This window comes from Balaenoptera ricei, chromosome 2 (genome assembly GCF_028023285.1).
Source record: "Balaenoptera ricei isolate mBalRic1 chromosome 2, mBalRic1.hap2, whole genome shotgun sequence".
Lineage (NCBI taxonomy): Eukaryota > Metazoa > Chordata > Mammalia > Artiodactyla > Balaenopteridae > Balaenoptera > Balaenoptera ricei.
This window is the reverse complement of record NC_082640.1, coordinates 143,971,999-143,991,935: the sequence shown is the minus strand read 5'-3', so window position 1 is coordinate 143,991,935 and position 19,937 is coordinate 143,971,999. Positions and strand designations below refer to the sequence as shown.

The following is a 19,937-nucleotide window of genomic DNA, read 5'->3' as shown; positions in this document are numbered from 1 at the left end:
TTTGAATCTGAAAGATTTCCACAAATAGATTTAATAGTAAGCTTTAGCCATAATTATTGTAACTTTTACCTTTCTACAAATAATCAAAAGGGAATTTACAAAGAATGTAGTCAAAGGGCAGTGATATGACATATGTAAATAAAAATATTAGTCTCCAAAAATGACATTTGAAATTGTCTATTCAAATTATACTCTATTTACATACAAAAATTATTTGTTTTTATAATAAAATCTGCAATACTTTTTGAAAGAAATGTTTTAACTTGGTTTCCCCTTTGCAGGAAGAATAATTTGTATTTTTGACTACAATCCTTTTAGGCATAGGTTAGACTGAGTTAATACCGAAGGAGAGAGAAACAGCAAAGACAAATGTGTTTACCGATATCCTAAACTAATGACCTGTTTTTTTAAAAGCAGCATAGCCTTCCAAACTAAGAAAGCCTTCCATCATGAAGTAAGTGGTGTCTAATTCGCCTATCTTCCCTACAGCAGTAATGGAACAAAGTGAAACCTTACTAAAACCACAACCCAAATTGATTTCCTTAGTTAACAGCTTCATTTCAAAAAGTATACATGTGCATATTTAAAATACAGTATAATTAGGTATTAGCTCTGGACCTGACAGGCAGCTGCCCATCAGCAATACTGTGAGTAATTAAGTGATATTTACCATTTACCAAAAGAGGAACTTTATATTGTTGAATTAAACTGGCCCATCTGCATCTTCCTGAAATGACAAACCTTATTAGTTCTGCCTAACCAGAGAACTGTGATAATGAACTGGTGACACCTTCTCTCCGTTGTATGAAGCAGAACCAACTGTGTAATCATTTAAGCAGTCAAACGTATATGAAATTACTGTAAATTGAGAAAGTGAAATCACATGAGTGATTAGGAAAAACCATTCAAACAACAAAAGATTTTTTTTTTGTAATGTATGTACATGGGCCATCTCCAATTAGTCAAAATTAACTAATCAACTACTTTACCTGAAAACGGTGAAAAAAAGTAATGCTGCAGCTACTGCTCCAAAGAAGCCACACAGAAGATTGACTCGGTAGGCAACTGAACCAAAAGGAAATAGTATAATTGCCAGTTTAGCCACCAGAGTGAACAAAGGATAGCCAGGAGGATGGGCAACCTAAGGGAAAATCAGCAACAGTCAGAAGGTTTTCATCTAGTAAAGGAAGAGTCACACTGGCTTTAATTGAAAAGTAGCGCTTTTCTCAGGCAAGTATAAAGATTAAGAGACAATGACTAAATGTTTGAATAGTGGTTTTCTATTGTAATCCTCTTGTGCCAATACAAATAAATATTTTCTTTAGTGGATTTGGCAGGGTCTATCACATGGTGTGTCACCTAGAGAAAGGGTGACATATTTCATTGTCAGTTCTTAAGCAGTTTGTTCTCTGGGTTCACAGTACGTTAGGGTCATTTAAAAGGCTATTGAAAAAGAGCGGGTTCTGAAATATCGTATTGGTTAGTAAGTTGAAAGACCACACTGCTATCGGATTACTACCATGCTGACAGTCCTAAGGTCTTGCCTAAAGGGATCATGCACCACAATAAAGTTTATTAAATAATAAACTTATTAAAACTGTTAACCCGATTTATTTTATTCTCCATAGCTTATACAAAATTTGGGGTGATAATAAGCCAGCTACTCTATATATAGTAAAGGCTTTGCTTTATAATTCAGTTTAATTGGATTTAAAACTTAAAGTAAATTGTCATGTACTGTACTTATAAGTTACTAAAAACTGGGGTCTGAAAATAAATTAATCTACTTTACTCCATGCTTAATTAAACTTTCTTAATTCCTAAAACTGTTAATGAGAGCATTGATTAAACAATAAAACTAATACTTACTCCAAGCTCATGTGCGGCTGTGATCAGTTCCCCTGTGAAAAAATAATGGAAAACCAATAATTACTATTAGAAAATGACACTCCTCCGAAGTTTTCAAAATCCAAATGCTTGCATTGGGGTTTTGCATTAATTTGACTGGATAAAACTGTAAATCTGTAGAGATTTAACAGCATGAAATAGTCTCAGAATATGTTCTCCCTTAGGTATTACTGAACAAACTATCTTTGATAGTTTTTAATAACTGGTCAGTGTAAATACACGTAAATTCTAGTTTCTAAAAATGCTTATTTTAAACAACAAGGTCCTACTGTATAGCATAGGGAACCATATTCAATATCTTGTAATAACCTATAATGAAGAATATGTAATATGTATAACTGAATCACTTTGCTGTACACCAGAAACTAACACAACATTGTAAATCAACTATACTTCAATTTTTTAAATATGCCTACTTTCCCTCCTGAAAGTTGTCTACCCTTGCAAATATATAAAAACTCTTACAGAGCATTAGTGTAAAATGCTGTATTATCCCTCAAGAATTTAGTACAAAACTGTCGGTAAAGATGCAACCTTATGATATGTAAAATGTGCAGACACTGGAGATTTGAACAGTCTATAAAATGTGCCATTCTGCCCTAAACTGACATTTGGATACATTCTCTACATTAATTATTTTGGATATCTTTAAACAATTGCCAAATGCTTATTAACTCCAGGTTATTTTGGTAAGCTTTGACTACCGAAGTACATTTTTTTCAAACCATTAAATCATATTATTTACATAGTTCTTTGTAATTCCTCACCATTAGTAATTACTTCTAAAATTATGATGTAGTAATTCAATGCTTATTTGTTAATACTTTAAGTATCCAGAGCACAGGGACTATTTCTGATTATCCCTATACACTTAATACAGTACAGTGTACGAAATCAATCAATATTGATGATTTATGAAAGTACTATTATCTATTGGGAAATGTATTAATGTCCATTTCCTATCCTTCAGTGGATATCAGTACTCTTCATTTCTACTGCCCTGACTGTATTTTAGACCTTTCCTCTCTCTGGCCTGGGCTACAGCAATAGCGTTGACCAACGTTCTATTCCAATTCATCTTCCTACTGAAATCACTGATTACTGCCATCCCCACTCCCCAGAGGTCAGATTGTTTCCTTAGACTAAAACTGCTCAATGGCTGCTCTCTGTGTACTGAATGAAGTTGATTCCTCAGCGTGACATGCAAGCCCTCTATGGCTTCCAGGTCCCTTTCCAAGGCTTATGTCCATGAAACCTACGCTCACCTTTGTCAGATCTGACTACCCACTGTTCCTCTGAATGGTCCTCTTTTGCACCTCTTATCACTCATTTTCTCAGCCAGCATTCTCTCCTAAATCCATCAAGACCTAGTTCAGTTGCTACCTTCTCGGTGACACCTTTCCTTACACATACCCTTCCCCAGCTTCACCCATCAGAATGAATCACTTCCTCCTCCTCCATAGAACCTGCTGGAACCTCTCTATTTAGCACTTACTTAGATTGCCTTTTATTCTGGTTAGTTGTTCTCATTTGTCTTTTCCACTACGTTGAAAATATCCTATCCATTTCAGGGTTCTGTCAAGAAGACATCAGCACCTCTCCCTCCTCGTGCCACACAGAAAAGCCCCGCACATAGAGACTGACAAAAAGACCTATCACGTTGTCATCCTTGCTACTCAGACACCCCCATCTCAGGTTGAAAGACTGCTCACTTCACAGAAATCCCATAAGGGCACCAAAGACAGATACTGCTCACTTAAGTCATTTACTTAAGGACATCTTTGACGTTTGCTGGAGATATTCAAGAGCACCTTACAAGCCAAAGGCCCTTCTTGTACCTTATATAAAGAAATTGTTTATGGTTTTAATATGTTTAAAATAACTCCTCCCTTTGTAGCTGTTACCAGGATTTTATAGTATGTCATAGTTTTATTCTAGAATGGGTTTGCTCTTTATGTCTTCAGTCCCAAATGGTTTTAATCAATTTTTGGTTCTTGTATCTCTGTAGGTGCTATGAAGCACAGTTCAGTTCAGATTTCCAAGGTCGCTATTCATTCTCCTCCATTTAAAATGTACTTAGAATTACATTTAACATTAAGAAAAATAGCCCATTTTCTCTAATTTCTTTTTACCATTGAAAAGTCAATATGCTGTTATTCTTTGCTGGAGTTCTGTTGGTAGAAAGATGAATCTGGAATGTGACTAACCTCCATCACCAACTCTTATCAAGTGTGAAACTAAAATCTAAATAGAAAAGATGCTACTATTCAAAGTCTATGAATGCACCCTTGATAAAAAGCTAAACACGACTCTTAAAATTGAATATGATAAAAAGAGAAAGTAAATATGATATAAGAGAAAGGGTCCTTGCTTTCCCTCAACCCTTTACACTAGGGTTGCCTCAAATGTAAGTCCTACTACAACCTGCATCAGAATTACCCAGATGCCTTTTAAAAAATGAAGATTTCTTGACCATAACCCAAATCTACCTACACTAAACCCTCTGGCATTGGGGCCCAAGTTTCCCAGGCAATTCTCCAGTACATTCAAGTTTGAGAACCACAGCTTTTTCACCTGGGACACAAATGGGTGGCAAGCTCAGAGTTGTTAGCAGAAGCTTCACCTTTACAAAACCCAGCTCCCTCCATATTATACTTTTTATATTAATTATAAAATTATATTGTCATATATCAAGTATGTTAAAAACAGTATCTTAAAAATATATAAACACATATATAAGCTAGTTTATTTTTCCCAAGGATAACAAAAAGAAGTGAAGGCTAGATTCCTACCCTTTCCTCTAAAGGACCAGGAGTGCTCCTGCCCATAAATCAACTATGTGTATCAAGCAGTGCAAAAAATAAATTTTGGCAAGGCCACACAATGTGATGGATTCATGGAGTATAATTTAAGACTTATCAGGAAGAAGAATACATGCTTTATGTTGGTTTTGAGATGTGTTCTGTTTATTGGTAAAAAAAAATTTCATAAACACAAAATTCAAAGAGAACAGTACATTCAACATATAAACAAAATCATCAAAGATGTGATTATACAAATTTTACTGGCAACCCTTGGAAAACAGTTTATTTATCACTCCCAAAAATGAACATAGAAATATTAGAAGCAACCACTACTCAGCGTCAAACTAAACAAGTCAGAATGCCTAAAAAGTTTGATAACTCAAAGTGAATAGATAACTTTATTCTTTGGGGAAAAGAGACAGTATTAATAAAAACAAGGCAACAGTAGTAATAGGGGCGGGACAGGTGCGAGCTATAGCAGCCCCGCTCAGCCACTGGTTGGCACTGCAGTGGGCCCCTCCTCCTCCCCATCTGTATAAAAGGAGCTCAAATTGGATTGAGGAAAGATGTTTTTTGAGACACTAGTCAGCCATCTCGGTCTGCTAGCTTTCCGATTCAAGTGGTTATTCCTTGCTCTAACAACACATCTCCCGATTTGTTGGCCTGTCATGTGGTGAGCAGACCAAGCTTGGGCTCCGTAACACAACTGTAAATTTTAAATAGACTTTATCACTAAATACGTGATGATAGATTTAACAAAGAATTTAGAGCACGGGTTGGTTAAGAGAGCATGTTCTAAAGTCAGTCTACTTGGTTTCTTTCCTCGACTGCCTCTACTTTGTAGCTGTGTGACTCTGGACACAGCTTAACCGCTTTGTCATCTATAAAATAAAGAAATTGATAGTACCTACCTCACAGGGTAGTAGCTGGGAGGATTAAAATAATTCACGTAAAGCACTTGGAACAGTGCTGGCACATAGTAAGTACTCAATAAGTGTTATTATTATTCATCCTAATCCCGTCCTTCAGGCTCAAACAACTATGGTAAAGAACTGTCAATGTTTTTTTGAAAGTTACAGAACTACTCAACCCCTGAGTAATGCTCTCCAATGTCAAAACTCTCACAACTATAAAGCTATTTCTATTATTTAGTATAAACTGTAGAAATACGGTTATTTCAGTACGGTTAAAAATGGTAACTCCATTCCCCACTATACTAATGAAACATTGCTCCTATTTGTTCAATAGGACCTGAAAGAAAGGGTAAAGGTAATGACGTGTAAAAGGAACATCAAGGATCATCAATGTGGTAGGCAGCCTTGAAGATGGCCTCCAAAGCTTCCCAACTCCAGTATTCTCACTGTGTAATCCTCTCGCCCTTGAGTGTGGGCTGACATATTGACTCACTTCCAAGAATAAAACAGGGCAGTGGTCTGTCGCTTCCAAGATTAGGTTACGAAATGACAGCGTTGTCAGGCAGAGGTGCCATCTCTTTCTCTTGACAAAAGTCAGCTTACAGAGAAACCCGTTTGGCAAAGAGCTGGATGGGGTTTAGAAGTTAATCCTCGCTAAGCTGAACCCTGAGAGGACTGCAGCTCTACCCCATACCACGATGGCAACCGTGTCCTAAGAGCACCCACTTAAACTGCACCCAGATTCCTGATCAACAGAAAATGTGAAATAATACACGTTTCTTGTTTTAAGCCACTCAATTTGGGGGTATTTTGTTATGCAGGAACTAGGGCACTCAGTTTTTTTTCAGCCTATATAGATTCACGACCCAAATTTACAGCACCATTCTAACAAAATTACGGATTATTAGGCGTTATTAGATGGTCAATTTGGCAGCAAAACAAAACCTGCATCTTGTCTCTCATCCTAAATACATAACGATTATTCATGTGATTTAAATGGCCCACGGGTCCCGCTTTTCAATAGAAGCAGCTTTAAGCCGCAACTGGCTTCCACCCTTTCAGGCGTTCTCCCGCAAATAGTCTGCAAGGCTGGCTCCTTTTCAACATTCAGGTTTCAACTAAAGTATCACCTCCTCAGAGGCCTTTCCCAACTAGCCATTCTGATGGAGCCACTGCCTACCCCACTGTCAATCACATTTCCCTCTTACTGTCTCCATTAAATTCTCCCCACCTAATACGTTGTTGGCTATTCAGTAGTTTGTGTACTGTCTCTGCCCGCATTACAACACTCTCCAAGATACTTGTCCACCACTCCTGTTAGTCCTTTTGTCTGGAACGCGATAAGGACTCAGGAAGTAATGTTTGTGGACTAAAAACGAATGGAAAGCAAAAACTCAGGTCCAGGAAAATGATCTGGAGAAGTGGAGAGAGAGGTCGGTAAGTCCCATCAGGCGAAACCAACCAGCCCCGTCTCGAAAGCCTGAGAACTAAAGAGACCAGAATTACAGAAAAATTACACGAATGGAAACACAGGTTGGTTCTGGAACGCAAAACCCTGCGGGGGCCCCGGCGGGTGGATGGAGGGGTCGAGCTGACCAGACCTCGTGGGGAGAGTGCGGACCAGAGAGGGGGGCAGGAGGCACGACCCTGAGAGTACGTTACCCGAGTCGCCCCCCGGCACCGAGGGGGGCAGCGTGAGGGTGAACACGGCGGCCACAGCGGCGAACACGGCGACGCCACCGCGGAGGCCCCCAGAGCGCCGCGGCCCCGCTCGGGCTGCCCGCCCCCCGGCCGGGCCCCCGCCGTCGCCATGGAGACCCATGGGCCAGAGGGGACCGAGGAAGGAGGACACGGCAGGCCCCGGGACTCGGGGCAGCCGGGAGTCCCCAGGGCGACAGGCGAGCGCGGCGCGCGGCGGCTTCCGGGTCGGGCCGGGCGGACGGGACCGCACCTTCTGCGCCGGCGCGGGGGGAGAAAATGCAGGGTCTCGCTGGAGCCAGGCCCAGGCAGCCTTCTGGCGCCGTACCGCGCGCCAAGGTTTACAGAATTATAATGTGCTTTCCACTAGCGCATCACAAGCGACAGCCTTCTTTTAAGAAAGGAAGCCTGGGCCCAGGGCCTCCGTCTCTATGGCCTCCCCCAACTTCCTAGCGACTTGGTCGGGTCTGACAGAGACAGGAGGCGGGTTGCTAAGCGGGCGTGAGGAAGGGCCGCGACTGCCCCCTGCGGTGTGGGGTGGAACTACACGAGGGGCCCCAGACTGCCAGCCCGAGGGGACGTGTGCTCACAGTATGTGCCAAGTAAGCCAATACATACATTAATCGCATGTTGACTACGAGTAATAGTAAACATGCGTAACAATTAGCACACGAGCCCGTGTGCTAATTGTTAACTCGCTGAGTTATTTTCAGAGAGATTAAAATAAGCTAGTTGGTCTATTTTTTTTTCTTATACTATGAGGAAAACTTGGGAGATGAATTGAGAAACTTGAGTTTCTGTAGTAATACAAATAATTTACAACGTGATAAAGTTGTCTCCTACTTTAATGAAGAGAAGTATATAGATGAAGATTTGACCACACAATGGAAAATGAACTGAAGACACTGCACTTTCCAACTAGCTGCAATGCAAAAAAGAATGGGGACTCTTGGATCACCACATAGCATGGCTCTTGGTGAGATCTTTAAGCTTACGTTTTACATTATTATAGCAATTATTCTGGAGTGGGAGGAGAAGAGGGCAACCTCCCTGGAATGCATCTCAAAATACACTGAAGATCAGTGACAATCTAATACGTGTTACAAGCAATCTGACAGGAACATAGAGTCTCAAGTGTAGAGTGACTAACACACTTGCAAAGATAGGCAGCCATTGTGTCAGCATCTCAGGTACTACATAATGCTTTCTCTGCTATATTGTGAGCCCTGGAGAGCAGGTAGGCAGCTTCTAAATGGACCCCCAGTAATCCCTGACTCCTGGTATTCACTCCCTTGTGTAATCCTCTCCCCTGTGTGTGGGCAGGATCTAGTGACTCACTTCCGTCTATAATAGCATAAGGAAAAAGTGATGGATGTCACTTTGGAGATTAGGTTATAAAAGACCGACTTTTCATCTTGCTTGCCCTCCCCTTGGTGGGCGCTACCTCTCTTGTCCTCCCACTTGTTCACTCTGATGAAGCCACCTACCATGTTGTGAGCTGCTTTATGGAGAGGTCCACATGGCAAGGAACTGAGCGTCACCTCCAGCCAAACAGCCAGCGAGGCGCTGAGGCCCTCAGTCCAACAACCTGCAAGGAACTGAATCCCACTAATACCTCACGAGGGAGCTAGGGAGCCGAGCCTTCCCCACATGAGCCATGAGATAATGACTAACTCCCTCCAAGACCTTGACTGCAGCCTTGACTACAAACCCTAATGCAGAGGACCAGCTAAGTCTCACCCACATTACTGTCCTTCAAAAACTGAAATAATAAATGTTGTTGTTTTACTACAAATAGAACTGCCATACGACCCAGCAATCACACTACTGGGCATATACCCTGAGAAAACCATAGGTCAAAAAGAGTCATGTACCAAAATGTTCATTGCAGCTCTATTTACAATAGCCAGGACATGGAAGCAACCTAAATGTCCATCGACAGATGAATGGATAAAGAAGATGTGGCACATATATACAATGGAATATTACTCAGCCATAAAAAGAAATGAAATGGAGGTATTTGTAATGAGGTGGATGGAGTTAGAGTCTGTCATACAGAGTGAAGTAAGTCAGAAAGAGAAAAACAAATACAGTATGCTAACACATATATATGGAATCTAAGGAGAAAAAAAAAAAAAGGCCATGAAGAACCTAGTGGCGAGATGGGAATAAAGACACAGACCTACTAGAGAATGGACTTGAGGATATGGGGAGGGGGTGGGGTGAGATGTGACAGGGTAAGAGAGTGTCATGGACATATATACACTACCAAATGTAAAATAGATAGCTAGTGGGAAGCAGCCGCATAGCACAGGGAGATCAGCTCGGTGCTTTGTGACCACCTAGAGGGGTGGGATGGGGAGGGTGTGAGGGAGGGAGATGCAAGAGGGAAGAGAAATGGGGACATATTGTATATGTATAACTGATTCACTTTGTTATAAAGCAGAAGCTAACACACCATTGTAAGGCAATTATACTTCAATAAAGTTGTTTAAAAAAATAAAATAAAATAAAAATAAATGTTGTTGTTTTAGTCCACTAAATTTGGGGTAATTTGTTGCTCAGCAATAGATTACTAAGACAGCCTGCCTTCAATTTCTTTTCTGAAAGAGCATGCCAGTGATTAATACTGACCGAGCCAAGCATATGCTTCTTTCCTTTTTTATCCATTTCATCTTTTGCTCATGAGCTTTATAAAAAGATAACTTTCTATCATGGCAATTACTTTCAAAAGAGCATAATTATGGGGCTTCCCCGGTGGCGCATTGGTTAAGAATCCGCCTGCCGATGCAGGGGACACGGGTTCGAGCCCTGGTCTGGGAAGATCCCACATGCCGCGGAGCAACTAAGCCCATGAGTCACAACTACTGAGCTTGTGCTCTAGAGCCCTCGAACCACAACTACTGAGCTCGCGTGCTGCAACTACTGAAGCCTGTGCTCCTAGAGCCCGTGCTCTGCAACAAGAGGAGCCACCACAATGAGAAGCCCGTGCACCGCAACAAAGAGCAGCCCCTGCTCGCCACAACTAGAGAAAGCCCGCGCGCAGCAACAAAGACCCAACATAGCCAAAAATAAATAAATAAAATAAATAAACTTATTTTAAAAAATTTTAAAAAAAGAAGGGCTCCAAGTGAGCCCTTAAAAAAAAAAGCGCATAATTATTTGCCCATGTTTGAGAGGTAGAGCTCAGTGCTGGAAGTTAGAATTTGGGAGTTGTCATGTAAGGATGAGGTGAATTAATAAGTTCACAGAGGCATAATGTAGGGAGAAGGTTGAGGTCAAATGTTAGACCACATCTTCATTTAGGGAATGGCAGGAGAAGAGGAGAGAACAGTGGAAGAGAGGGATGCACCACAGGGACCTAAGGATGAAATGATATCAGCGATGTATATGTGGTCAGGTTGTGTGGTCAGGTTGTCACAGAGAGGAGAAGGATGGTGAGGAGAGCCACATCTAGGTTTATGGGGCTTAAGTTTATACAATTTGGAGAATCATGTAAGCAAAAGAATACAAAACTGCAGATACAAAATTAGGTATGGGCATTGGAAGGAGCTTGTGCTAGTGACAGGCTGTGAAAAATTTTTTTAATTGAAGTATAGTTGATTTACAATGTTGTATTAGTTTCAGATTCTTTTCCATTATAGGTTATTACGATATAGTTCCCTGTGCTATAAGTAGGTTCTTGTTGTTTATTTTATGTACAGTAGTGTATATCTGTTAATCCCCAACTCCTAATTTATCCCTTCCCTCCCCTTCCCCTTTCGTAACCATAAGATTTGGGCTTTGTTAGCTTCATAGCTAATCTCCTTTGAGGATGGAGTTTCAGTAGAGTAGTACATATGGAAACAAGGTAATAGTGTGTAAGAAGTGAGGAAATGGAAGAAGGGAAAATAGAATACATTTGCAAGAAGTTTGGCGGTGAGGGGAAAGAGAGAAGTAGTGTGGGAAGTCACAGGGATTGAAGTGTCAAATGGATTTTTGGTAATCCAAGGGAGTATTTGGAGAGACATAGTGAGGAGATAAAGATGTACTGGAGGATGGAGGGGATGGAACCAAGGAGGGAAGAAGAGAAGAGATGAAAACAGAAAATGTTAGAGTTGTAGTTGTAGAAGAAAGAGGGAAACACATGACAGTTGGACCTTATCCTTGGGCACACTAGCGAAATATGCAAAGAGTATTATTTACCTGTTATGTATGCTCTGCTTCACTCCACAGTGGGTTAGAGGCAGCTACTATAATACATACAGTGTGGCTTTCCTGGTGGCGCAGTGGTTAATAGTCCGCCTGCCAATGCAGGGGACACAGGTTCAAGCCCTGGTCCGGGAAGATCCCACTTGCCGCGGAGCAACTAAGCCCATGTGCCACAACTACTGAGCCCATGTGCCACAACTACTGAGCCCACGCGCACCTAGAGCCCTGGCTCCGCAACAAGGGAAGCCACTACAGTGGGAAGCCCATGCACCGCAACGAAGAGTAGCCCCCGCTCATCGCAACTAGAGAAAGCCAGCACGCAGCAACGAAGACCCAACACAGCCAAAGATAAATAAATAAATAAAAATTGTAAAAAAATACATACTGTACAACAGAAAAATATGTGGATCATTTAGGATCCAACCAGAGAAACAGAACTAGTGGGAGATACATATTAGGAGATTTATTGCAAGGAATTGTCTCATGTGATTGGGGGGCTGGCTAGGCCAGTGTGAAATCCACAGGGAAAGCCAAGTCTAGCATCTACGGACAGTCTAGGGCTCCGCATTACAGCCGGGCAGCGGTGGGTGTCCCAGCTCCCCACCAGGCCTCCACTGATACCTCCCTCAATGGGAAAGGGGTAAGAGTGCCCATGACTGCTCCCCCGTAGCCCCCTCCGACACGACACCACAGTGAGGAGAGGGCAGAGCGGGGGAGTGCCCTCCATTTTCTGGGCACAAGTCCTGACTCTCCTCTAGGGCCCGTCTAACACCACCACGGCAGGGAGAAGATGGGCAGCTCATTACTGCTGGGTGGGTGGGAGTCTGTGCTCCCCACGTGGACTCCACTGATGCCATGGATGAAAGGTCTGGCTCCCTGTTCAGCCTTCTTTGCCATCAGCCTGGTGGGTGTGTTGGGGCGACTGGAGAGGGTGGAGGTCAAGTTTCCCCACTCAGCTTTTGCTGGAGTGGGGGTGGATGGCCACAGTTTTCTCTTTGGTTTCTGGCTACAGTAGAGAGTTATTTTCTAAATGTATCTATGTTGCCTTTTCCTCGGCCTCTGACCAGAGAGAGCAGGCTTTTTTTTTTTTTTGGTCTGTGCTCTTGGGGTCTCTGTGTTGCTTGCTTCTCTGGCACGTGGCCTGGGCTGCACGAAGCAAAAGGAAATCCAGGGATCTCACCACCGTGTTGTTCTTCAGGTTTCAAGGCTCCTGTCTGGTCTACCTTATTCTCTCCACCTTTCCGTCTTGTTACGTTTGTCTTATATATAATATCCAGGGTGTTTAGTTGTACTTAGCAAGAGGAATAGGGGAAACTATGGCCACTCCATCTCTCTGGAAGCAGAAGTCCCTCCCCTTTGTTTTATTCTTTCTGAGCATTCAGAGCAGCTTCACGGATATTAATGCACTGAAATTCACCTGGAAATTTTGTCATTATCCCCCAAAACCCCACTTGAAATAAAGTCAAATGCATCTTAATCTTACAAATACCTGTGAAATTTTAGATTAGAAACAACAGAAATTAGATACCTGGAATACTATCCAATAAGCCATCTACAATAGGACAATACAAGAAGACGCAAACATCCATGTTAAGTGCCTTAGAAAAATAATTTTAAACATTCAAATATATTAGTAACCAAAGGAATTTAAAATAAAAGCCATTTTCACCTTTCTAATTATCAAAGATTTTTTAAAATTGAAGTGTAGCTGATACACAATATCGTGTTAGTTTCAGGTATACAGCAAAGTGATTCAGTTATATATATATACGTATATATACACATACACGTATATATATTCTTTTTCAGATTCTTTTTCATTATAGGTTATTACAAGACATTGACTATAATTCCCTGTGCTATACAGTAGGTCCTTGTTGTTTATCTATTTTGTATATAGTAGTATGTATCTGTTAATCCTAAACTCCTAATTTACCCCCCTTCCCATTTGGTAACCATAAGATTGTTTTCTGTGTCTGTGAGTCTGTTTCTGTTTTGTAAATAAGTTCATTTGTATCATTTTTTTAGATTCCATATATAAGTGATATCATATGATATTTGTCTTTGTCTGACTTACTTCACTTAGTTTAATAATCTCTAGGTCCATCTGTATTGCTGCAAATGGCATTATTTCATCCTTTATTATGGCTGAGTAATAGTCCATTGTATATATGTATATATATATATAAATATATATATAACACATATATATACACACACACACACACACACACACACACACACACACATCTTCTTCATTCATTGTCAGTGGACACTTAGGTTGCTTCCACATCTTGACTATTGTAAATAGTGCTGCCATGAACATTGGGGTGCATATATCTTTTCAAATTAGAGTTTTCATCTTTTCCAGATATATGCCCAGGAGTGGGATTCCTGGATCATATGGTAACCCTATTTTTAGTTTTTAAGGAACCTCCATACTGTCCTCCACAGTGGCTGCACCAATTTACATTCCTACCAATAATGTAGGAGGGTTCCCTTTTCTCCCCACCCTCTCCAGCATTTACTATTTGTAGACATTTTGATGATGGCCATTCCAAAGGTATTTAATATCTCTAGAGTACTGGTGATAAAGGAATTTGGTATAACATTTTAGAGGACAATATACCTATGTGTATCCACAATCTGTAATATACTCATATAATTTAACCTATAATTGTGAGTAAATATATGAAAATGTGTTCAACTTTATTAGTAATCAGAGAAATGCAAATTAAAACCACAATGGGATACTACACACTTACCAGGTTAGCAAAAATGAAAGTCTAACTGTATATAAAGTCGGCAAGCGTGTAGAACAATGGAAATGTTAGCAGGAGAGCAAAATGGTACAACCACTTTGGAAAACAAACATTTTTTTCTAGTAAAGCCGAAAATATGCAGAGCCTACAACTCAGCAGTTCTACTCTACATTTGTACCTAGAGAAGCCAGGAGACAGATACAAAATGTTTATGGCAATATTGTTCCCAAGAACCCCCAGATAGGAATGACCCCAGACACTCATCAACGCTGGAATAGAGAAATAAATCCTAGCACATTTATACAATGAAATACTGTATAACAAACAATGAACAAACTACAGCTAGCTACCATGGAATAATACGGATGACTCCCACAAAAAATAGTGAGCAAAAGGAACAAGTGATAAAACAATACACACAGAATGAGTCTAGTTATTTAAAGTTGAAAGATAAATAGTTTAGAGATATATCCATAGAGTTTTAAACTATAAAGAAAATAAAACATTACCATCTCAGATGTTGGGACAGTGGTAGCTACCTCTAGAGATGAGTGGGCGCTTTGACGGGAAGGGGTACATTTGGGCTTTATGTGCTATTGTGTTCTTCAATGTTTCTATTCTTGACTTGGGTGGTGGCTACATGGGTATTTCCTTTATAATCATTCTTTTTTTTTTTTTTCGTTTAAAATAAATTGCAGTCTTTAATAAATTAAAATCATAATACCAGCCTAACTAGTAATCCAAAAAATGGTATTCTAGTGATGACAGACATGGAAAGTTCCACTGTCCTATAATTATTCTTTAAACTATTTATAAATATATACTTTTCTATCTATATGATATATCTCATGATAAAAAAAAGTAGACAGGAGGGAAGGAAGATTGCGGAGCTGTTACCTAATGGATAGTTTTGTAATGAATGCTAGCAAGAATATTACCCTGAGTTAGCATGCAATAACTCATGAATATTTCTGCATTTGTTTAGTTCCCTGTAATATAAGTGGTTATATGGAGGTGTTTTATACTCAAGGAAAATAACTTTCAGCATGAAAGTAAATTCTCTTTCAAAATCCCTTCTGGATATATAATATAATAGAGTACTAAACTCTCTCCTGAAATCAATTTACTTTTTAAACATAAATTTTGTGAATTGTGCTTCAATTTGGCAAAAAATCTTTGGCAAAAATAAATACTTGGTTTCATAGTCTGGTATCTGTCAGTATTCCTCAAAGTTTTAATGAACCAATTTTTTTTCAGACAAAACTCTAAGATATCACATAAGAAAGGAATATTGTTTAAAGGCACAGAAGTAAACAATTAAAAAAGCTAAACCTACAGCTATCAAAGTTAGAAGTGGAGGTGAGGATTGTAGCAATGAGCCAAATCCTCATTGTGTCTGGGGACTAATAGATAATGTCTTAAAGTGATAAATCAACAGATCGTTCTAGAGGTCTATTACTTAGGGAGGTAATCATGGGAAGAACCAAAATCAGAAAAGGTTAAAAGTGGTTGCCTCTGAGATGGGAGATGGGGAGGGGAGAAGTAGGATGGGAGATAACAGCTTTCGTTACAGTTGTTCTGCACTACTATATATTTTGCCATCTGCATTGTACTATTTTGATTAAAAAATAGGAAAATATTTGTAAAGGAACAAATGAGAAAGAAAAAAAAAGCCAAAACCATAGCTTTTTTTGAATTAGAGATTATAATATATGTGAAGAGCCTGAAACATAGTAGGAGATATATAAATATTTGCCCTAAAGTGATTGTTTCTTGTTTGAATTACATGTTATTTGTTTATTTTTCTTGCAGTTTTATTGAGATATAATTGCCGTACAACACTGGATAAGTTTAAGGTGTACAGCATGATGATTTACATACATCATGAAGTGATTATCACAATAAGTCTACTGAACGTGCATCACCTCATATAGATTACATGTCTGATGCTTCATTACATGTCTGATGCTTTGGTGGGAATGGTGGGAATGGTGGGCTTGGCTGAAACTTTTGATCTGAGTGGTCACATGTTGCAGTCTCAGGGTACTGGAACTTATTACCTGTTCAAGTTTGTTTACCAGAGACTTACAAGAGGCAAGGGTGGAAGCTGAAAGGTACAAAATTAAAGAAATAAGAAAAACATTTCTTTCTCATGATGAGAGCTCTCAGGATTTTCTCTAACAGCTTTCGTATATAGAATACAACAGTGTTAATTGTATTTATCATGTTGTACGTTACATCACTAGTGTTTATTTACCTTGTAACTGGAAGTTTGTAGTACCTTTTGACTGCCTTTATCCAGTTCCTCCTCTCCCGATCCCCCATATCTGGTAGCCACAAATCTGATCTCTTTTTCTATGTTTGTTTATTTGTTTGTTTGTTTTTGAAGTATAATTGACCTACAAGATTATATTATTTCTTGTTATATGGCATAGGGATTCGATATTTCTATACATTTTCAAACTGATCACCACCATAAGTCTAGTTGCAATATGTCACCATATGAAGATGTTACATAGTTACTGACTATATTCCCCACACTGTACATTTCATACCCTCAACTCATTTATTTTGAAACTGGAAGTTTGTCCCTCTTAATTAGTTACATTTGAAAAATTCTCTGATTTAGCCATTCTATTTCAATTTGCAAATAGAGTTTTATCCATATTAGACAAATTCATAAAGTATTTTGAAAATCTTGATTCTAATGATCTGTTTGCATGTTAAAAACTACCCCAAAACTTAGTGGCATATAACAACAACCATTCATTATATCTCACAATTTTGTGAGTCAGAAATGTGGACAGGGCTCAGCTAGAAGATTCTTCTGCATCGTCTGGCATTGACTGAGGTCACTTTGTGGTATGCAGCTGGCAGATGGTCTGTAAGGTCCAAGATGTCTTCATTACATGTCTGATGCTTTGGTGGGAATGGTGGGAATGCTGGGCTTGGCTGAAACTTTTGATCTGAGTGGTCACATGTTGCAGTCACAGGGTACTGGAACTTATTACCTGTTCAAGTTTGTTTACCAGAGACTTATAAGAGGCAAGGGTGGAAGCTGCGAGGTTTCTCTGTGTGTGTTTGTTTTGTCGTTATTGTTGTTTTAATGACTTAGCCTCAGAAAGCCCAGAATTTTCCTTCTGCTGTATTCCATTGGTCAGACAAGTTACTAAAACCAGCCCAGATTCAAGGGGAGGGAAATTGGACTCCACCTATCAAAGGGAGTAGGAAAGAATTTACAGCCATCTTTAATACATCCTCCAATAAGACCTCTTACAAAAATAAAGAAAATATATGGGACAAACATTATTTTTTTCTGCCTGAGCAAAAGAAAACACATTTGAGGCAGATGTCTGGAAAATTCAAACCATTAACCCAACACATATTTAGGAAAAGAAATGTCTGGCCCCAACACAGAAGAGTCTTAAATATTATGGTACAACTGTTCCAAAATCTGGTGAGCTTATACCTTAATTCAACTAGAGTTTTTGATGGTTTGAGCTATTTTCAAAACCTTTTTGTTCTAATTCAGTTCAAATAATGACTTTTTTACTTTCAGTAAAGAAGATGATGTTTAAAAGTATCTATCAGATTGAAAATGAACACTGAATACTAAGACTGTGGATTTATCCCAGTGCCTATCATAGTACTTAGAACATAATATGTACTCAAAAGTATTTGATGATTGACAGTAGAAAAGCTGTAGAGGGGATATCTAACTTTGCCAACTGTTTTCAGAAAAGATTATATCTAAACCACCCACCCTAAGGAAGGTCTCTCCTAAATCAGACCTGCGATAAATTAAATGACAAAGGAAATTTAAGAGGCATATAACTATACAGGTTAGCTTAGAAAGTAATTATGGAACCTATATTAAGCATTTTCATAATAGTTCAGGGAGCAGCTGTGTTAAGTCTTGGCTCTACTAATTATCTTTGTGATCTTGAACAAGTTTCTTAACTTCTCTGGCCCTCGGATGGCTCATCTGAAAAATGAGAATAACGGTAGTGCCATCCTCGTAAGTTTGGTCTGAAGAGTAGGTAAAATAATGAAAAGAACAAAGCCTTGCTCATTGTGAGCCACCATAAATATTCGCTATCATTATTATTATCTAAATTTAGAAGAAATACTCTAGGATATGATTTTAAAATAGGACAAGTAAAACTCATACTTTTCTACTGCATTTAAAACTTAATTCACTAGAATGGAAATATATGAGAGAAACGAACCATCCATTTGCAGCCTAGGTGTGATCTGAGAAGCTCCTTGCTCCCTAGAGATTTAGTCTAACTTGGGTAAAACCCCCAACCCAAAGCCCTTTCCAATATGTCCGGAGAAGGAGTATGGCAGACTGGGCAATTAGTGCCATTCCTGGTGGGATTTTTCCCCCCCACAAACCCAATAAAAGGGCTTTGCTCCCCTGTGGGAATGCACCATGTTAAGTGCATCATTTAGTTCAATCACGAGTTTGGGCTCAGGACATTGGAAATAAACTGCCAGTAAATCAGTGGAGTTAATTGAGGGAGCATTCATCAAGTGTTATTATTAAGATTCAAATACGCAACCTGAGGGGCAAGTGAGACCTTTCTCCCCTGTGCACATGAAAGAAGACGGGGTTAGTAAGTTCTAGAGTGTTCACCTTGGAAGGCAATGTCCTGGACATGAGGGCAGCACATAAAGCATGCATGTTCGTAGAAATAAAGGAAGGTTGCAAGAGCAGCATGTGGGGGGCGTGGAGTGAACAGGGAGTGTGCACGGAGTGCCAGAAGCGGTCATGACCCGTGAGGTGGGCCTCTCAGCAGAGCGGTGGTCTTGCTGGAGCCCAGGAAGATGGTGGTGCCTGACTACCAGGAGCTGTGCTCCTTTCAGGGCAGTGTTTAAGTCCATGGGCTGTGGAATTAGGCTACCTGAGTTCAAATCCCACCTCCATCACTTACGAGCTGAGCAAGTTTCTTAACTTCTCTTACCTTATTTTTCCCGTGTATAAAATGGTGATGTTGTCAGAATTAAATAAAATAATCTAGGTTAAGTGCTTAGCAGCCAGCCTGGCACAGAGTAAGCCAGAACAACAGTGTTTGTTCTATTATTATTCACTTCAAAAATATCAGCTGGGTATCCGTGTGCCAGGCTTTGTGCACTGTGTAAACAGTTATAAGTATGGCAGGCATTATTTCTCCATCCCACTTCATTGTCAGGAAATTCACCCAGTCATTATTGGGGCTCCTTTCCACCCCATCCAGGTCACATGAGAGTCCTGGGGCTTATACAGCCACCTCACTCTGGGCTTAATCTACATGGTGGCCTCTGGTGACGTGCTCGTTTTTCAAGTCCACCTGGTCTCTTGAAGGCAGGTGTCGTCTACGCCAATGCCAAGTTGGGGCCAGCAGAGATTTTCCCACCTGAATACCAAAGAGATGTCTCTCTGTGTATGTACCCCACACTTGTTCCCCTCACTCCACTCCATCAGTCCTTAGTCTCGGGTGGTGCTAACAGGTGAAGCTGGATCTCCACCTGCTTGAAAACCCTTGAGAATCTGGCCTCTCTGGAAATCTCTCTCACCTGCCTAGTTTGGCTACTTCTGTTTCTTAAATCTTCGGCTCTTGTGCCCTTCCTCCCCCTCTATGGGACAAACCAACATCCATGAGTCCAAACGTCACAAA

At 40.1% G+C, this 19,937-nt stretch overlaps 1 protein-coding gene across 3 annotated transcripts in view; it reads right to left on the bottom strand.

Moving 5' to 3' along the window:
- TMEM260 (transmembrane protein 260) overlaps positions 1-7,579 on the bottom strand; it is a 59,622-nt gene extending 52,043 nt beyond the window's left edge. For all 3 annotated transcript variants that reach the window (XM_059914295.1, XM_059914297.1, XM_059914296.1), the window contains exons 1-3: positions 7,289-7,579; positions 1,870-1,901; positions 990-1,141 (exon numbers count right to left, since the gene is read on the bottom strand). In XM_059914295.1, the coding sequence (XP_059770278.1) occupies positions 990-1,141; positions 1,870-1,901; positions 7,289-7,448 (344 nt within the window). In that variant the 5' untranslated portion in view covers positions 7,449-7,579. The remainder of the gene's footprint in view (positions 1-989; positions 1,142-1,869; positions 1,902-7,288) is intronic.
- Positions 7,580-19,937: the final 12,358 nt, after the last annotated feature.